This window comes from Mustela lutreola, chromosome 3 (genome assembly GCF_030435805.1).
Source record: "Mustela lutreola isolate mMusLut2 chromosome 3, mMusLut2.pri, whole genome shotgun sequence".
Lineage (NCBI taxonomy): Eukaryota > Metazoa > Chordata > Mammalia > Carnivora > Mustelidae > Mustela > Mustela lutreola.
In genome coordinates this window covers 49,705,034-49,725,172 of record NC_081292.1, presented here as the reverse complement: position 1 = coordinate 49,725,172, position 20,139 = coordinate 49,705,034, and the positions used below count along the sequence as shown (strand labels likewise).

Here is a 20,139-nt window from a genome sequence, read left to right as displayed (position 1 = left end):
TAGCTGGTGGCTAAGCACTGGTCGGATCCCCCATCTCCCGCAAAATCAACAACGAAAAGCCTGGAAGAGGGAGGAAGGATGAAGCAAAAGTCGCCCGCATTTTTGCACGTCCGCGCCACTCGTTAGAAAGCCAGGCAGCTTCAGGAGGCGGGAGGGAGAGGTAGGAGAGCCAGGCGCCGAGGTTTGGAGAGGGTAGAGAGAGGGTGGGGGCCTCCTTCCGCCCATCTCCCCCGCCACCCCCCCACCCCCAAGCCCGACAGCTGTCTAGCTCTCGGAATTCATTGGCTTTCCCTACCCCGCCTCCCAAATACCACCCCAATCCAGTTTAGCCCCCCCGCCCCACCCTCGCTGACCTAATAAGGCCATGCAGTGTGTTGGGGACCTATATAAAAGGCGTGGGCTCGAAGGGAGGCTGCACAACTCGGGGGACAAAAGTCAGCTGCGGTCCAGTGCCTACAAAGACTACCATGGCCAAGGAGTGGGGTTACGCCAGCCACAACGGTGAGTCCGAGCAGCCGCCGGCCCCAGCACCCCAGCCTTGTCCGGGATGGTGTCGGAGGATCCCCTGGAATTGCACAGAAAGCCAGCAACTCTAGGGAGTGCATGGGAAAATATAGGCGGAGGAGTCCTTGGAAACCAAGATTTACTGAGCACTTAGCAAGTGCCAAAGCTGCTGACCCTTTTACCTTTATCTCATGTAGTTCTCCCTGGTATCAAGCCCTTATTACTTCCGCTGCAGGAAACTGAAGTGCAGAGAGAGGCTGGGTAACTTACCCAAGATCACACTGCCTGTGACCTAGAAATCAGACCACCCCAAGGTCCAGTTCTGATTGTCCCTTATTCCAGGATACTGGGCAAGCTGTTCACCTCTCTGAACCTGGTGTCAATTTAAGATCCTTGCTCTGCCTACTGGTTTCTGCCTAACCCATAGTAAAAAATAAATAACTAAATAAATAATAGGAGTGTGCTTTGAAAACCATATGTGGTCAGGTTATTTCTTCCAGCTGTATGGTGGAAGATATCATTGGTAAAACGTGTGACGAAGTGCGTTTCAAAAATTAGCCTTCAGGGTTGTATTCTTGAGCAAGCAGGGGAAATACGCTTAGTTAAATATAATTTCTAGGTACACTATTAAGGAAACAATGAAAAGGTCTTAAATGCTAAGCCTTGTCTTGCCCAAACTGAAAACCAGGACCTTTGCATAATCACCGACTAGCCTCTGTGTATTTTGCTGATTTAGTCGATTAGAAAGAGGGCTTGGAATGTGCCACCAAATGAATCAGTCCTGTCAACTTGATTTCCTAGGTCCTGACCACTGGCATGAACTTTATCCCATTGCCAAGGGAGACAACCAGTCGCCCATCGAACTGCATACTAAAGACATCAAGCACGACCCTTCTCTGCAGCCATGGTCAGCGTCTTACGATCCTGGCTCTTGCAAGAGCATCTTGAACAATGGGAAGACCTGCAGGGTTGTGTTTGATGATACTTTCGATAGGTCAAGTAAGTATGACACTTAGGTAGAGGCACAGGGACGTTTTCGATGCCCGTATTGGCAAAAATGAGGTTGATGATACAGAAATAATTAGTGAGAAGAGGTGATGGCAATGAGTCTAAATGAATGTCCATTTGGATGGCCTACACCTGAGGTTTCTGAACACAGTCTGGAGAGCAAGACTCCCATTCCCATTGTGTGGCAGAGATTCCATTCTACAAAGCCAGGAACCCAGCAAAGAAACACTAATGTAGACACTTTCTCCCCTGGTATGTGGGTGGGGGCCAATCCAGGGGAAAGAATGAGGTCATTATGTGAGTCAAGAACACTGTCTTCAAGGCTTCAGTGGGGTTCTGATTAATCCTTTTGGTGAGTATTTTTGAAGTTCCTGACAATTTCGTGAGTTGTGATTTCTGTGCCATGAAAAGGAAAAGTCACCATGTTTAAAAAACTCTTTACTTACACTATTAAGAAAATCAATGAAATAAAAGCAGACTACTTAGAAATACTTTATTTCAAAGTAAATGAGGTTAGAAAGAATCTACCTTTAGTATTTTGGTGCTTGATGTACAATAATACTTTTTCTTATAACCACATTTGTAAAAAGGTTAAAATTATTCTTATTGATGTACATAAATAAATATTCTCAGTAATGTTATAGTAGAGAGCAATAGTGGCATAATTCCTACCTGCTAGGAGGCTCCAAGTAATGAATATCATAGAAATTTTATTTTCGTAAATGATAATTTCATATTGCTGTTACTTTTTCCCCCTTCTCCATTTAAATCAAGTTCCACTCTGAAGGATAAATGACAAAATTAAACAATACCTATTTCTAGACCCTCATGAGAATATCATTTTTGTAAGCGGAGATGAGGAAATATTGACTATTCCAAAGGAGTTATCCTAATCAGTTGAACTCCTATGACCAGAAAGTAACTGTTCTAGTGTTTGCACCAGAAAAATGCTGTGAATCAGACCACTTAACTTCTACATGACTAAGCTCACCCAAGTCTAGCTCTATTGTTTTAGATTTATATTATGGGCTTTCAGTTTGCCATTTCAGCACCAAGAGTTGGTCAATAGCTATTCTGAATTCTGTTTTGATCTAGTTTATGTTGCTAAATCTTGATTTGGGGAGGGGGAGGGAGGTACATAATTTCCAATGTCCTGCAGAAAATATTTGAAGGCCTAATTCACTCCCCAGGTAAATGAAGTGAGATCAAAGTAATGTGATGCGGTGAAGTATTTGGACAACAAACTCAAACATTAATGCTACCAAGAATTACCTCGTTTGGCTGTCCACATTTATTGATTGCTTGGGAGATGTCTAAATTTTCCTTTTTACCTCATTCCAACAGACACAGTTCAAGTTAGAAGTGAATGAAAGCTCTTGCTTGTAGTCTTAAAGAAAAGTGGAGCTGGAGGCATGATATGGAGAAGAAATTCACATTTGCATGGTGATTGGTGTGCTGGGCAATGTGATGAACACTTTAAAGTCCCTAATCTCATTTAATCCTCACGGCTGCTTTGAAAGGTTGATATTATTATCGCCTTCAACAGAGTTGCAAAAACAGGTTCAGAGAAGTTTAGCAACTTACCTGAGATCACACAATTAGCTAGGATTTGAACCCACATCCCTCTGGCTCTCAGCCCTCACGTTCTTCCCACCACTCCACACAACAGACTCATTTGTTGACTGTCTGCATCCTTATTGCCCTCTTCCATTTGAACTTTGTTGTCATGTTAAATTGGCACTTTAAGCATAATAAAACAAGCAAAGAAAACAAGACAGAAAAGAGAAGTCCTTTATTTTGACATATCCCGTGGGAAAGAGACCAGTGTGCTTGAGAACCATATAATCTACCCAGCAGACTGACCTTTGCCCATCGAACTTCGACTCTAAGAGCACGAGTTTAAGGTAGGAGTCTGTAAACGAAGCACGAGTTCACTGTTGACCTAGTGTCTCTGAATCGCAGTGCTGAGGGGCGGTCCTCTCACTGGACCCTACCGGCTTCGCCAGTTCCATCTTCACTGGGGCTCCTCTGATGACCATGGCTCTGAGCACACCGTGGATGGAGTCAAGTATGCCGCAGAGGTAGGAGCAACTGTCTCCCAAAGTGAAAACTGAGAAGTGAAAAATAGCCACAAAGTAGCATCCACTTCAAGCCCGAGGTTGTGAAAAGAGCTGTAGTACTTTTAGCATAAGCTGTAGCTGCCGAACATTCTAGGCTGGACGGTTAAGAGTGTAGGTTAGTGTCATGCATGAAAATTTTCAAGGTTATATTAAGAAATTGGATAGCGGGAATGCCTGGGTGGCTCAGTGGGTTAAGCATCTGCCTTCAGCTCAGGTCATGATTTCAGGGGCCTGGGATGGAGTCCCGCAACGTGCTCCCTGCTCAGGGGGAAGTCTGCTTCTCCCTCTACCTCTGCCCCTCCCCCTGCTTGTGCTCTCTCTTTCTCTCTCTGGCAAAAAAATAAAATCCTAAAAACAACAACAACTGGATAACGGTTTAATAATTTTTTAAAAAAGGCCAAGGTCTTGACTAGAAGAGAAAAGATAAGAATAGTGAACATTTATGAAGTGCTTACAAATATGAACTCATTTGATCCTCTCAGCAACTCTATGAGACAGGTTATACAAACAGGCACAGAAAAGTTACATAACAAAGTTACAGAATTAGTTTAACGAAAGTTCAACTTTCAATCATTGCTTATTACAGTGTTCTAGGTCTACTTATAATAATTTCATACACTTTTTATTTAAACCCACTAAAAATTTCAGCAAAATATTGCATGTTGATATTTCAAATTCTATTGACTTCCTTTGAGAATGTCTGGCAACGTCAGCATTGTAAAGTTATTGGTTTACTGTGAACACTTTTATACGTATTTTCTTACTCTAGAAATTTTACCTCATGACCTGCATTCTATGGTTTCAGCTTCATTTGGTTCACTGGAATCCAAAGTATAACACCTTCGGAGAAGCTCTGAAGCAACCTGATGGGATAGCTGTGGTTGGCATTTTTCTGAAGGTGAGGTAAAAACTAACCATCTTTTTCTTTCAAAATTTAGTTCTTTATTGATGGTTAGGATAGCATGTGTTTCCCCTCCTTCCTTTTATTTAAAAGGGAGAGAGGAATTAATTTCATTATTCCTTCAACTGACAAGACATTTCTGGTAAGATCAGCTCAAGATATTTAGCTCTCCCTCAAAAGTGTCCCTTTTACCATAGTCCAGTCCCCCTAACACTTCTAAATTCTCTCCAGAATGAGTGTGTGGACGTGCGGAGGGGCAATGGAGACAGAGCCTTGGAAAGAGCTTGTTGTGGTAGTGGGGAGGGCCAAGTCAGCCTTGTTGCATTATTCTTTCCTGTTACTCTACTTTAGTTGCACTGGAAACCAGAAAAGCTGATGTTGGAAACTGCTGGGATGCCAAGTCCCTGGCTGGACATCCCCTCAGCTCAGGGCGGCCACCACTCACATGATCCCAGGCTAACATAGCCCACGGAATGTGTGTGTTGTTGGGCCAGCTTTGGTTTAAAGGGGACTTAGTGTCATTAACACATGAATTTAGTGGTAACACAATCTAGATTTTAAGCCAGAGGTGAAAATCTAGCTTCTTTCTTTTTGAATGACCTAATTTGTTTTATGTCCTGAACTCATTGGTTCATTTTCAGTGATTGAATGCAACACAACAGGAAGTGGAGTGGGTCTGCACTCCAGACTGGACAATAAATTTAGTTTTGCATACATTGAGTCCATCCTAGCTTGAATTCTGTAAAAGAAAGAAAAAAAAAAGGATGATGGGCGAGACGATCAAGGACATGGAAATAAATCAACATATAATTTTGCGGGTTTGCACTTCAGAGGCCTGGAGTCTAAATTTAGTTCGGAAAATATCTACCCTAAAATCTTGGGGGAGAAATAAACTTATGTTTTGTTTAGTACAAGATATTCTGGCAGATTTGTAATCACTAGTTGCTGATGGATGGATCAAAGTTAGTTTTCAAGACAATCATAAATTATGAAGAAGGGAAAGATATAATTATTGGTTTTTGATTTTCTTACAGATAGGACGCGAGAAAGGCGAGTTCCAGCTGGTCCTTGATGCACTGGACAAAGTTAAGACAAAGGTAAAAATAAATCATGTTTCCTCCTAGAACATAAAACAGGGTACGTCATTTTTTCATTATTACATTTTCTTTCTTTCTTTCTTTCTTTCTTTCTTTCTTTTTTTTAAGACTTTATTGATTTATTTCTCAGAGAGAGAGCATGCACAAGCAGGGAGAGTAGCAGGCAGAGGGAGAAACAGGCTCCCAGCTGAGTGGGCTGCCCAAGGCGGGGGCGGGGGGGCGCCAGCCCAGAACCCTGGAATCACTAACAAAGGCAGATTATCAATGACTGAGCCACGCAGGTGCCCCTATTATTACATTTTCAAGTGTATTGTTTATATCTGTTACTATGTCTGATGAATATACTAAGCATATATCCACAAACAAATGCTATTATATTTGTATGGTTTATAATTTTTAGTGTAATTTTACATATATCAGCTTATTAAATTCCCAGTCTGTCAGATAATGACTTTCTTACTGAAGTGAATAATGCAAGAGAAGTTGAATGTTTACCCGCCTTGCCCCCCAACACACATACATACTTGCAGAAGTACTAAACATTTGGGTCCTGGTGCTGCCCTTTCTCTCTGGGGTGATACCTGCATACTTTAAATCTTAACAGTAGATTCTTCTAATTAACTGATTCCTTTAAATTGCCTTTGGAACTTTTCTAATCAAATGCTATTAAATCTTAACAGTAGATTCTTCTAATTAACTGATTCCTTTAAATTGCCTTTGGAGCTATTCTAATCAAATGCTATTAAGTTTTACCACCAAAGTATTCTGAGTATAATATTCAAGTGAGCCTGTTTTTTTTTTTTTAAATCATTGAGTACCTAAGCATTTCTGAAATGAAACATTTCTGTTATAGTTAGATGTGAGTTTTCTTCTTTTCCTTGAGAAGTGAGGAATTGTAGTTCTACTGACAGGTAATAGGGAATAAAATGTTACATTGACTGTGCCAAAGTCAAAATATAAACTGGCTTCCCCCCTTTAACTTTTATTTCTGAAAGGCATAAACTTTATTTAATAGTTCCATTTTCTTGTGGTGCCTGGGTGGCTCAGTTGGTGAATCATTCCATTCTTGATCTCAGCTCAAGTCTTAGTCTCAGGGTCCTGAGTTCAACTCCCAAATTAAAAAAAAAAAAATCTGTTTTGTTTATTGTATTTGAAATCCATCTCACAAAATGGCAAGACCGTTGGGGTGGGCGGTGTGGGTGCACCTACTCATCGTGCCTGTGCCCTGTGCTCCCCCAGGGCAAGGAGGCACCCTTCACACATTTTGACCCATCCTGCCTGTTCCCCGCCTGCCGGGACTACTGGACCTACCATGGCTCCTTCACCACGCCGCCCTGTGAGGAGTGCATTGTGTGGCTCCTGCTGAAGGAGCCCATCACCGTGAGCTCTGACCAGGTAAGCCCTAGCTCCAGACAGAGACTTGACAACATGCAAACGTGCATCGCTGAATGGCTGTATAAGATATAGATGCCAAATGGAAAATGGATAGCTGCTAAAAGCATGCTTACAGACCAGCTCTATGACCAGGCATTTCAGAGTTTGCTTTGATTAATTACAGTTTGCTCAACTTTCTAAAACTTACCTTCCAAAAGTACCAGGATAAACACAGATCATTTAAAGGTGGTTGGAATGCTGAACAATGACTGAGTTTATGCTCTGGAAACACTTAAGGGTTTACATTATTAATATGAGTTAGCTTTTGTTAATTTGGAGCTCCCTCAACTACTAAGGACTGGTTAGAAGATTGTAAACACAGGCCTGGGGAGAAGGATACTAACAGAAGGGATTTAACATCTTTGTGAGGATCTGAGATTTTTCCAGTTCTATAGATATGTAAGTTGTGGCTCAGAAAGGTTAAGTAGTTTGTCCATGATCACACAGCCAAGTGTAGGAGCTGAGATTCCAGTGTCTGTCTGCTTCCAACACCTCTTGACCTCTTTGCTCAGGACTTTCTTCTTAGTGTTCATCTAAAGAATGTCCTTGCAACATTTATCAAAGAGACTTTCAAGGAAAGACTGGGAGAAAATATGTAAGAAGAGATATGGAGAAGAACAGATTAAAGCAAGTACGCAGCACAGAAACTCACACCGTAGATCATGAATGTCTACTTTAATGGTAAAGTCAGTTTTCTAGTACATTTCCATATTTAAGACAGGGGTTTTTATATTTCTGCCAGTTATAGACTCAAATATATACATGATCACTTTTATCAAAAGATCAGATTTAATGGTCAGGTTCAGTCATAAACATATTTTGAAGGAGGAATGAAATTTTCTTAAGGAGAAAGCTGTAAACATTTTCATGTAGAAATACGGTACTGATGATAACTTTCTTTTCTTTTTTTTTTTTTTTAAAGATTTATTTATTTATTTGACAGACAGAGATCACAAGTAGGCAGAGAGGCAGACAGAGAGAGAGGAGGAAGCAGGCTCTCTGCTGAGCAGAGAGCCCGATGTGGGGCTCGATTGCAGGACCCTGGGATCATGACCTGAGCCGAAAGCAGAGGCTTTAACCCACTGAGCCACCCAGGCACCCCTGATGATAACTTTCTATATTCCTTTCCCTTAAGAAAAAAAACTTTTAAAATGTTCTTAAAATTTTAAATATAGTATGACTAATCTCTTTCTGTCTTTTAAAAATAGAGACTCCATAAACTTATACAACGAAGGCAGTTAAGCTTATCAATTGTGCCGGTATTGTCATCCCCTGCCAAATAAAGCATATACTTCATACGACCCATCCAATTGAAATAATTGCTTCAGAATTCAGGAGGAAACACTTGGACAGAGGGCATGGTGATCCTATATAAAACAAAGAAAAGAAAAGTACAGAAAGCTTCTATTTCACAGGAACTCATTACCAGATAATTCTGAACCAACAGATTTCGTGGTTTGTTTTGTTTTAAAAGTCAGAATTTAAAAAGGGGCGCCTGGGTGGCTCAGTGGGTTAACCCTCTGCCTTCGGCTCAGGTCATGATCTCAGGGTCCTGGGATCGAGCCCCGCATCGGGCTCTCTGCTCAGCAGGGAGCCTGCTTTCCTTCCTCTCTCTCTGCCTGCCTCTCTGCCTGCTTGCAATCTCTGTCTGTCAAATAAGTTAAAGAAAAAAAAAAAAAAGTCAGAATTAAAAAAAAAATTTTTTTTTAAGATTTTATTTATTTATTTGAGAGAGACAGAGATAGGGAGGGAGAGCACAAGCTGAGGGAGAAGCAGGCTCCCTACTGAGCTGGCTCCCCACTGAGCCTGCCACGGGGCTTGATCCCAGAACTCTGGGTCATGAACTGAGCTGAAGGCGACGCCGCTTAACGGAGCCACCCAGGTGCCCCCCAAAAGCCAGAAATTTCTATCTGTCACGTACCGAATGCGTCCAGTTGGTCCGAGTGTCATGCTGACAGTCTTCCCTTGCCCCTTGCAGATGGCAAAGCTGCGGAGCCTCTTCTCCAGTGCTGAGAACGAGCCCCCAGTGCCCCTGGTGGGGAACTGGCGCCCTCCACAGCCGATCAAGGGCAGGGTGGTGAGAGCCTCCTTCAAATGAGGCTGCCGGAGCTTGCCCTCTTCAGGAAAGGAAACCTGCCATTGGAGAGCTTGGCTCCTTGTCTCCTCTTGGTGCTCCTTCCTCCAAGTAAATTTCAGCTTTCCACACCACGCAATGAGTGCCAGAGTGTAATAACCGAGAAACCAAAGTTACTTTTGACAAGACATAATATGAAAACTTTTGGCCTTTGTAATAATCACCTTTCCTACAAAAGAAGCATTGTTAGTAAGGTTTCAGAGAAGAAACAGGTGGGAGAGTAAAGATATAGAAAAATGGGTATTGGGCACCATTTTTTTTTGTCTTCTTAAATTTCACAGAACTTCAGTTTGACTATTTTCGTATTCTGAGTTGTGTCTCTTGAAGAAATAACAAAAACTTCTGTATGTAGGAGTGGATGTGTATGAAGATCATAGAGCAATTAAACATAAGCCAGAAGTTAAAATGACTATGCACACCAAGCAAAGAAATGATGCGTTTTAACCCCTAAATAAAACCAACAAGCGGTCCATTATTTATTACAACTTTAGGTACTGTAGGGATGATCTTGTTTTGATTATCAATGAAAGGAAAACCCATTCAACTCGAGGAGTTTAAAACATTTGATCCGGTGTCTGCATTTCTTCTTCATAAGGATGGCTGACTTTATCCTAACATTTTTCTTTCCCTGAAGGAGGGCCATTTATTTTCAATTTTACTACTTTTCTCTTTGCATGCTTATTAATATAAAAATCGCCTCTGATATCTTTCTAATTTGAGGGTGGGATAATAATTCCTGGAACATGAAGAAGCGAGTGATTACACTTGAAGTGAAAGCGGTTGCACCAATCATCAAAACTAATAAAGACGTGAGTGAAAAAATCGTGTTGTGTTTTTCAGGGAAGAAAAGGGTCATGAGGTGACAGACATGGAGTAAAACTAAGAATGGCAAAGTCTGTAAGTTTGTTTTTATAACCGACGGGTGATGATAACAGACTCAGGTTCTGATTTTAATCGGATGCTACATTTCTCACAGAACAGCTAAGAATCAGTGAGGGGCCCTCGGAGAAAATCACAGACCAGAAGAGGAATGGGTGGCCATGTATTTGAGAGTGGGGACTAGTTTCCGGAAGTCTCAAAGTTGGGTTTAGGAATCTGGGGTCCATACCTTGGTTGCTACTGAAGGGCAAGGAATTAAGTCAGATTGTAGCTTTTACGTCTTTATTTTTCTAAATGTGCATTGGATAACACTAGTCTAACACTACAAAACCCCGTACATTGAGACCTTCAAAACATTTAATATGTTTAGACATGGAGTCTAATTTTGCAGTTAGTGGCTTTGATATGTCTTCCATCACAAGACTGGCTAATACATTAACTTACCTTAGAAAATGACAGCAATGATTTCATTACTCTGAGGAATGAAAATGGTATTGGGTCAGGAGAGTCCTGTGATGCTGGAAGTGAAGTCAGGTGACAAAGCCCTGGGAGACTCAAGTTATTTAATAGATTACCACTTGGGTGAAGTAAAACCAGGTTGGTCAGTGCGAAATGGGTGTGTTAATTAAATCCCTTGAAATTAGGAGGTGTGGAGCTTTCATCAATTAGTGGTAATACACAAGCTGATTCTCTCAGGGTACTTACTTAGTAATGTTTAAAGCACCACAAAAATGCATCCAAAACACATTCTGTGTAGGAGAGGAACATATAACCCAATACCAGCTGCAGTGGTCCTTATTAAAGAATGCAGGCTAAACAAGCCTTGAACCGTTTTGGGAGAAAATGTCCAATCAGGAGAGGCTATCTCCCTCGACCATGAGTTCCGTGAAGGCATAGATGTGAGTCTTATAAACTATTCCCCTATTGCCTAGTAGTGAGTCTGGCACTTAGTAAGCACTCAGTAAATATGTGGTAAATAGATGATGTGATGAACACCGATGACCCCGGACAAATGCTTGTCTTCTTGAACAACCAATTACTCTGCATAATTAAGGTTAATACTGGTTTTTGCTCATCTTATGTAGTTTAGACCTCCTTGGGGAATGTTCTCTTCAGCTTCAGATGACAGCTTTGAGTCACTGTCAAACTCACAATTATCACCCAACTTAAAACTTCCAATTTCTCCCTGCACTCACAATGCCGAGTCATTATACATGCTCATTAGAATATTGAAACCACATGTATGTCCTTATTCAGTGGAGGAATCATCTTCACGATCATGCATAAGATTCCAGACGATTGCACTTGCGGCATACACAGCCTACACGTGTGTTGGAGATATGGCTAGGAGCTGTGCTGGACATGTTTCAGCATCTGCCAAATTTTATTCTTTAGAACATAATCATTGTAGACATTTTTAAATTTCAACACAGAACAGAAACTAACTTGAATTAAGTATGTCAGAATATTCAGATAGCTATATCCTTAAGTCTATGAATGGCTCATAATCAATAAGAATTCACTAAATATAGGGCACTGTTAGATTTGAGAGTGCAAATATATTATAATCCTACCCCTTCAATAAGGAGGCAATATACTTATGAAAAAGTAAATATTCATGACTACTGACTGAAAACTCTTTATGTGCCATCAGTGAATATTTATGTAGATGAATGAGAAGTATTTTACATAGGGTATGTGGGTGTCAGCATCCAACTGTACTCATTTATTGTAATCAAATAAAGAGGGTGAGACTGACCAGCTATTAACTGTTTTGGATACATGTAAAAATTCACCACAAACAAAATTGTTTTAAAAGAAGTACATAGAGTCCAAAACCACATCAAAGATTGCATATAAATAAATTAGACTTTAGTTTCTCTTCTAAGGCCTTCTTATTTGTTACTAAAGGGGAATTCTAGAGATTAAAAAAATATTTATTTTAGTAGAGGAAGAAAAAGTGAGAAAAAAATGAAAACTGGGGCATCTGGGGGCGCTGTTGGCTAAGCCTCGCACTCTTGCTTTCTGTTCAGGTTGTGATCTCAGGGTGGTGGGACCAAGCCCTGCCTAAGTCCCGGCTCACACCGAGCCGCTGAGTGTGGGATCTGAGATTCTCTTACCCTTTTCCCCTCTGCCGCTGCCCCAACTCACTCTTTCTAAAATAAAGAAATAAATCTTTAAAAAAAAAAGAAGAAGAAGAAACTATTAAAAAATGAGAACTGTAAAATGTTTCAGATTTAATGAATGAAAATTTAATGATATTTAAATACTACCCCTAAGCTAGCACTTAACAGATATAAAATGAAAATGAGAAGGCAAAATCATGTTTGCCTTTAATTTTCACTTGGGTCACTAGATGGCAGCAAAATAAATACAAAAATGACTGAAATGAAAAGCCCAGCTTGTTAAGTGGCAGAGCAATGAGAGGTTTTGTTTGCTTACTTTTAAAAATCCAGAACACCCCTTTTCCTTTTCTCAAGTGATTAACATTAACCATTAATCTCTATCTACAAAAGAAAAGACGGTGAGGGATTCTTATTTTTGACCATGTTAATAGCCAACAGTGAGGCCTTAGAGATTAAAGTTTAGTAGTTGTTGAATCAAAATGTAAATAAACGAGAGGCAAGCGTTTTACAGCCCTGTTCAGTCTTCTGGAGGCCTCGGTGCAAATCACCCAGCATTTGCTGGATATGTACTCTTGAGCAAGTTAATTTCTCTGGCCTCAGTTTCTTCTTCTGTAAGTAGGAATGATAATGATACTTGCTCAGAGAATTTTTTTTTTTAAGAATTTGACGAGTTGATACATATAACTTCTTAACATAGTTATTGTACATGTAATAAAACTCTCAATAAGAGTTAATTCTCTCCTGAAAATTAATTTTACTTTAACCAGGAAAAATTCTAGTGGCTTATTCGATACCTAACATCATGTTTTTTCTTTATGTATCTATTAGTTACAACATGAATTCACTTCTTAATTCAGACGATGATAAAGGAGTTACTATAAAGGACTCCCCTAATGGATTTCCCTCTGTGCTTGGCATTGACAATGACAATAGCTCTTACCCCGTACTATGTGACAGAAAATCAAAGATGTGGTCACGTTAGAAACCAGCACGATGCTAGAAGGGTGATTTGGAGGAGGACCAGAGAATCTTTCCTGAGCAATATTCTGTTCCAGGAGCTCTATACCTTACCTGAGGAAGTGTATGGATGTTAGAAAAACATCCAGAAAATAAACCGAAGAGGAGAGGTGGGAAAACCATAGCATTCATTCTGCTTTACTGACTTTCAAATGTTGGCAGGATAGAGGCCCTTAGAGTGCTGCATGAAGTGGAAAATCTATCCTAATTGTAAATGCAGAAAGTCTCCTGCCATGAAATTAATTTGGGTCTTGTCTGGGCATGTCAGGAAGTCAGAATCCTGAATAAGGTGTGTTAGTTAACTTGGGAGAAGAGTTTATCCATTTGGGGGGTGACTTAAGTCCAATTATACAAAAGGAAATAAAGCAAGCATAAAATCAAGGATCAAGGGAATGAATGACTGGAGAGCTGATGAACTACTTTAGATTCAAAGGTGTTTAATGGCAGCCACCTGACAACTTGACCAGGTAGATAATCACAGGTAATCAGCAGGAGCAAGAGCGAGTCTAACTATGCAGTCCCAGGGGACCAAGTGTGCTGCAGAGGCATAAAACCCAGTGATTTAAAAGCTAATTTTAGCCCGGTGAGAATCAACTCTGTGCAGTAAACAGAGAATCAGATTCTCCCTTGTAGTTAAATCATTTCCAGGTAGAGAAGGCTGGAAACTTAGAGAAACATTTAGGCCATTAAAAGCACATGTTCTCTGTTTCAACATGTCCATAAGTTTCTATCACACTCACTCAACTCTTTTTAAATTTGGATGGTTCCAAACACATTTGTTCAAGGGAAGTCATTCCCCTAAGGACACTTGACTCCCATGAAAGTATATTACAAATGGAAGTGTTTGAAAATACTATGCAACTCTGGCTTGCAAAGTTCACATTTCTGCTCCTCTGTGTGACTGGTTTAATGGAGGACCTAAGACATTCACTGGAGACCCCAACCAGTGGGCCCGGCAAGGGTAGGAAGATGATACAAGCCAAGCAGAGTAGATGTAAGTCAGAGTCCAGCCAGGGGGCAGAACTGAGAACTAAGTGGGAAAAGGGGCAGGCAGGAGGTTAGCAATAAGGAGCCTGCTGCTCAGGGAACATAGAGGGGCCTGGTTCTTGCACCAGGAGCCACTCTTGGGAGTAATGATATTTTTACATTCTATCTGTAATGTAGGCATCATGCATGTGTATGTGTGTGTACATGTGTGTGAGATGAACATGGGTGTGGGGAGGTTTGAGTGTATAAGAACTTTACCTGTCTTGTTATGCTATGGAGGCCACCCACACTAACACAGTATCTGGAACCTTGTCACTGCTCAAAAAGTATTTGTTGATAGAGGAAGGAATGGGCAGATGGATGGGCGGATGGAGGGAGGCATGGGGCAATAAGAATCTTAAAGGACCAAGTGTCAATTTAAGATCATGAGTTGATGGGACCTGTGCTCTCCTCCTGGGAATGGCAGAGACCCGCATCTCAAAGAGTTCTTGAAGGAATGCAGGAGTTTCTTTGTTGTAACCCAGGCTTCTCCATAAAGAGAGTAACGACGGGACAAGAGAAGCAGTTTCTCATCACATATATTCAAAACTGATCATTTGAAAATTTAAATTTTTAAAAATGAACTTAATGTAGAAGAGACATGTTTTAAGAGATATAAAAGGAGATCCTCTACCCAGATATTTATCTTCTTTACCACTCATGTTCTAATGGGCGAGTCGAAGACCTAGGTTGGCAATGAGCCTGTGGCACTGGCCTCTGGTGATACTGATAGGCATGATTCATACTAGTGCTGGAACTTTTATGAGTTTGCCTTCATTTTCTCAATAGTGACTTCAGTTCCCCATTTCATTCAGCTTTGTGTGAAGATGCTCAAGGTTATTGTACATACATCTGGGTGGCTCAGTGGGTTAAGCCGCTGCCTTTGGCTCAGGTCATGATCTCAGGGTCCTGGGATCGAGCCCCACATCGGGCTCTCTGCTCAGCGGGGAGCCTGCTTCCTCCTCTCTCTCTGCCTGCCTCTCTGCCTACTTGTGATCTCTGTCTGTCAAATAAATAAATAAAATCTTTTAAAAAAAATTCAATAAACATTTTCAACTAACACATTCTGCCCCACCTTAATCAGTGGATGTTCAACTCAGGTAAATTTCCTGCCCTATACAAACAACACAGACCTATACACTTAAACACATGTACTCATGTACTTGTAATTACTTCCCAGAACTTACTTCATAATAAAGTTGAGAATTCTTTGAGAAAAATGTTTACTCACACAGTGAATTTACCAGAAACCAGACTCAGGGTCTTTTTTGGTTGTTAGTTGTGGTTGGGGGTAGGTGGTATATTGTGGCTCAACTTATAATTTCATATGTACATTTCTGGCTGCCTATTCTAAATATTTTTTAAAGTTATTTTCAGATATTTCATCAGAGAAGGTCTCATTTTTTCCTTCTGGTTTGGTTTCTCTAAAAACGATCCTGTTGTCAAGATTGCGAGGTGTACTAAGCCTCTTGTCCTTAGCAGCTTAATTGGTATGAAACATTGATTAGGCCCTCAGAGGGGTAGAGGAGTTTCAGAGGAATTATGAAATAACCACAAGGAACAAAGAACAAACTTTGCAACTTGCTAAAAGGGCAGCACTTTTAGCTGGGAAAAAAAATAACATTCAGTATCTAATATATCATTTTACAAGTATATGCAAGTGACTAAAAGGAACCCTCTTTTTGAAAGGATTTCATGCTTTTCAATAGTGTGTCCAGTTAGAAAGAAAAGTAAGTCAAGGAACTACCAAGAAACATCAAGGGGAAGAAAAAAATAGAAAAGAGCAATGTCTAAACATTACTGGAAAGAAATTGTACTAAACATGGCTGTGACCACAGAAGGGAAGGGCTTATCAGGCATAACCACAGTACCCAGCACACTGGGCACGAAATATATGTTCAATAGCGATATCGGTGCCATTCAAAAGAGGGAGAAGATAGTCGAACCAAGGGTTCAGGCAACCCACAAAACAAGGCTCTGGGTCACCTTGGCCTCTAGGCCAGCAATTGACTCCATACTCCTTTTGTTTGTTTGTTTTTAAAGATCTTATTTATTTACTTGAGAGAGACCGAGTGAGTGAGCTTGGGCAGGGAGAAGGGCAGAAGGAGTGGGAGAAGGAGAAGCAGGCTCCCTGCTGAGCAGGACTCAGGACTCTGGGATCATGACCTGAGCTGAAAGCAGATGCTTAACCCGCTGAGCCACCCAGGCACCCCTCCATACTCCCTTTGGATGATGCAGGCCACTAAGACATAGTTTGAGGGAAGGAATCCCCAATTTTTATAATCTAAAAATAGATTATATACACACTATTATATATATTAAAGCAAAGGAGACACTTCTAGAGGGTGAAAAAATAATTATAAATATTAGTGCGTACATTTTCCTCCTGCCAGGGGAGTGGCCTCTTATGTGCACCCCTGGGGTTGATGCATTGCACCATGGAGATAGATGCTTTGGAACCTTCCGCTGACAAGATCAGGTTATACAGTCTCTGGCCAGCTGTCAACTTTCTTCTGTTCTAAGGTTCCACACGGAGCTGGGCCACTGTTTCATCCACTGTCTCACCAAAGGGGGGATTAGCTGAGGAAGGAGGTAGAGGAGGATAACTTGGGGAGGGAAAGTAAGTTTTGCCTCTAGTTTATGACACTTGTGACTCCTGATGCTTGCCCTTGGTCAGGAGGAAAAACTTACTTGTAATGCCTATAATTCCCCTTGCATGGAAAATGTTCGATTGTTCTTGTTTCTAAAAGGAAGTAAAAAAATTCCACATACACCATGGCGATGTATAAGCAGAAGAGAAATTCAATCATGTGACAAAGCTACTATTAACAAAATCAAGGGATCACGATTTTGGTAGGAAAGCCATCGTGGGAAATAGGCTGAGGCAAAGCGGAGAAACAATGATCTTAAGGTACAGGGGTGGGATTTTTTTTTTCTGTCTAGTCTAACCACCCCCCCCCCAAAAAAAAAATCAGTGAGGGCATACTATGGGCAAAGCACGATTCCAGGGCTCCTCTTTTACTGGACACAAATATAACTCTTTTTAAAAACTGTCCACAAAAGCCTAACGTTGTAGATACTCTTAAGGCAGGGTTTCATGATCTTGATCCTATTAACATTTTAGATGGATTAATTCTTTGTTATAAGGGGCTGTTCTGTGCAGCGTAAGATGTTTAGCAGCATTCCTGAATGCCAGCTTGCACATCCCTAGTCATGACGATCCAAATTGTCTGTATTGTCTGTGGGGCAAAACTTCCCCCCATGATTCATGAGAGCATAATGAGAACCAATGCTCTAAGAAGAGATAGACTTTTATTCTTATTAAACTGAATATTTCTTGGTGCCGCATGTGGTAGCTATCCTGGACCATAAAATATTTAAAATGCAGAATTTATATTTTTTTCCTGTAATTGTCCCACTGAATATTTCCATTCTAGTTCCAGTTGAAACTGAAACCTGGTAGCGATGTTTGAATTCCCCAATGACTCTTAAAACCTAAATGAATTTAATTACTTATAGGAAAGTTTAAATGCTACTAGTTGTCATAAAAAAAATAAAGACACATTGAGGAACTAAATTTTTTGTCTGAAAAGCAGTTTACTAAGGAAAGTGAATTTATCTGTTCATTACGTACAGAGTTAATGTTATTTCCTGCCACTTTAATGGTTAGAAGGTGTTTGGTAGGAAACCCTAAAAATGAGCAGCAGGTTGAGATAACTTTTCCGTTTTACAGAGTAGTGTTGCAGACAAAATCCTAAGGCATTTTTACTATAAGGGCAAGAGAAGGAGACTTTACACACTCCTTAAAGTCACATAGCCTGCCCTCAGTGAGGCTCATCGCTAAGAGCTCCAACTTCTAAGTAGGACCACTTGGTTACACACATGGCCCATCACTTCCTAGTGGACACCTGGGGTAAACTGACTTATATCTCTGCACCAGCATCCCTGGCTATAATGTAGGCCCATGTGAGACATTTAGAACCGTGCTTGAAGCGTAATCACTTTTCAGTAAGTGCTTTTTTTTTTTTTTTTTAAGAGTAGGAACTCCGAAAATCAAGAAGCAAATGTGATTTTTTTTTTCATGTAAGCTAGAGAAACAGAGAAGCCCATCTATTATTTTACAATGGAAAGTACTAAATAATAATTGTTATTTATTCAATTTTTTAAAAAAAACATAAGTGGTATCTTCCAGATATTAGTTCTTATCATAATGATCCACAGCTTTAATTTCCCACCTAGTTTACAAATAAGGAAGTGAAGTTCAGAGAGATTACCTAGCTTGCCTAAGTGATGCAAGTGAGAGTTGAAATAGAATCTGAACTCAGGTCTGTCTTCTTGCAAAGTTGATCCCCATCACAAAATTCTACATCTCTGCTGCAGGAACAAGAATCCTAATAGAGCAGCTAGTAGCATACCAGGCATCAGGCTTAATTTACACGACAAAATCACACAAATTAGTCCATTTAACATTTCAACAGCCCAAGATACCTTTTTTTACATTTCAGCTGTTGAAACTGAGGCTCAGAGAGCTTCCGAAATAAATCATCCCAGGTTATATAGAAGAGAAGTCCTAGAAGTTGAATCCAAACTCACAAAAGCTTAGTCCTTAGCATCTATGTGATATTCCCTCCCATCCCATTGCAGAAGAATGTCCAGAAACTCAGAGGCTGAGAGAGGAAAGCCAGAGGCTGGATTAAAGTGGCTTTATATGTCAAGAATTGAAGTCTGGATCATTTTGTGAAAGGTCATTGTCAGATGATCAAAAACAAGGAGGTGGGGGAATAGCAAGGAGCATTCTGGGAACTTCTGCCAATTTCCTCATCTATAGGATGAAGAATTGGGCCACATAAATCTCTCAACTCCCTTTCCTTCTGAAACGCTATATTGTTGCAGTTTGTATCATTCCCTTTCTTACAGCTTCCTGGAGGCTTCCCTATGTAATTAATTGCTATCAAACCCTTCCTGGTATCACAGTCTCAAGCCTTTGCTGCCTGCCCACCTGCTCTCTCATTTTGGCCTATACCTACTTGTCTCTTTTTCATTCACAACGTTCCCGGCACAAACTCTTCTGTTCCAGAAATGTCCTCAGTCAGGGCCTTTACACTTACTGTTTCCTTTGCCTGAAATGTCTTTCCCTAGATCTTTCCTGAAATGACACTTCACTACAGTTTCCATAACCACCGACTGCATCTAAAGGAATATCCCCCCCCCCCATAATTTTCTACCTCATTCCTGTTTTATTTTCTTTGTAGTAATCAACACTGTTGGAAGTTCACTTTTTTGTTGCTTTTTAATTTGTTGTATACTAATCCCATCCATCTCCATGTTCCATGAAGCCAAGGATCCTGTTGATCTTGTTCATGGCTGTACCCCCTGGGCTGATGCCTGGCACTTTATAGTACTTGATAGATTTGTTGAATGAATGGAGAGATGACTAAAGTTTTTACACCTTACGTCGTACCTAAAAACATTAGGCATGTAATTGGAGCTCAAAAATGTGTAATAGTAATAATGATAACCAATGTTCATCAAGCTCTAATTATTGGCACTGTACTAAATCTGAATCTTTGCAAGACCATGCAATTTGTCCAAGGTCAGAAGACTACTGATTTAGCCCAGATTCAAAAGTAAGTCTAATTTCAGCACAATGTTATTCGTTAGTTTATGTAAAGAGAAACTAAGGTTACCTCCATTTGGATTAGTGACTACAATAATTTCAAAGAGAATTCTTGGGTAGTTACCACTTGTGTCCTGGGCCTCCAGCTTTGCAGAAATTGACAAAGCAAGGATGCCAGCCTGTCTAATAGCCTGGGTACCATCACAGAACCTTTAGAACTCACTTTACTCAACTCTCAACTCTTGGTACTTGTCAATTTTACATCACCAGGGCCTA

General features: G+C 40.5%; 1 protein-coding gene across 1 annotated transcript; it reads left to right on the top strand.

Annotated features, from left to right (window-relative positions):
• The first annotated feature begins 367 nt into the window (after window positions 1-367).
• Window positions 368-9,673, top strand: CA3 (carbonic anhydrase 3). The gene is made up of 7 exons (XM_059166093.1): window positions 368-501; window positions 1,306-1,503; window positions 3,475-3,593; window positions 4,438-4,530; window positions 5,568-5,630; window positions 6,870-7,025; window positions 9,043-9,673. Exons 1-7 carry the CDS (start codon window positions 468-470, stop codon window positions 9,160-9,162), a joined length of 783 nt encoding a protein of 260 aa, XP_059022076.1. The 5' UTR covers window positions 368-467; the 3' UTR covers window positions 9,163-9,673.
• The last annotated feature ends 10,466 nt before the right edge of the window (window positions 9,674-20,139 follow it).

Bases quoted from the DNA above. Each gene is read 5' to 3' on its own strand.
- CA3 (XM_059166093.1), top strand. From the start codon at position 468: ATGGCCAAGGAGTGGGGTTACGCCAGCCACAACG. The intron at 4,531-5,567 runs GTGAGGTAAAAA...ATTTTCTTACAG, and splicing joins TGGTTGGCATTTTTCTGAAG to ATAGGACGCGAGAAAGGCGA. The intron at 5,631-6,869 runs GTAAAAATAAAT...GTGCTCCCCCAG, and splicing joins TGGACAAAGTTAAGACAAAG to GGCAAGGAGGCACCCTTCAC.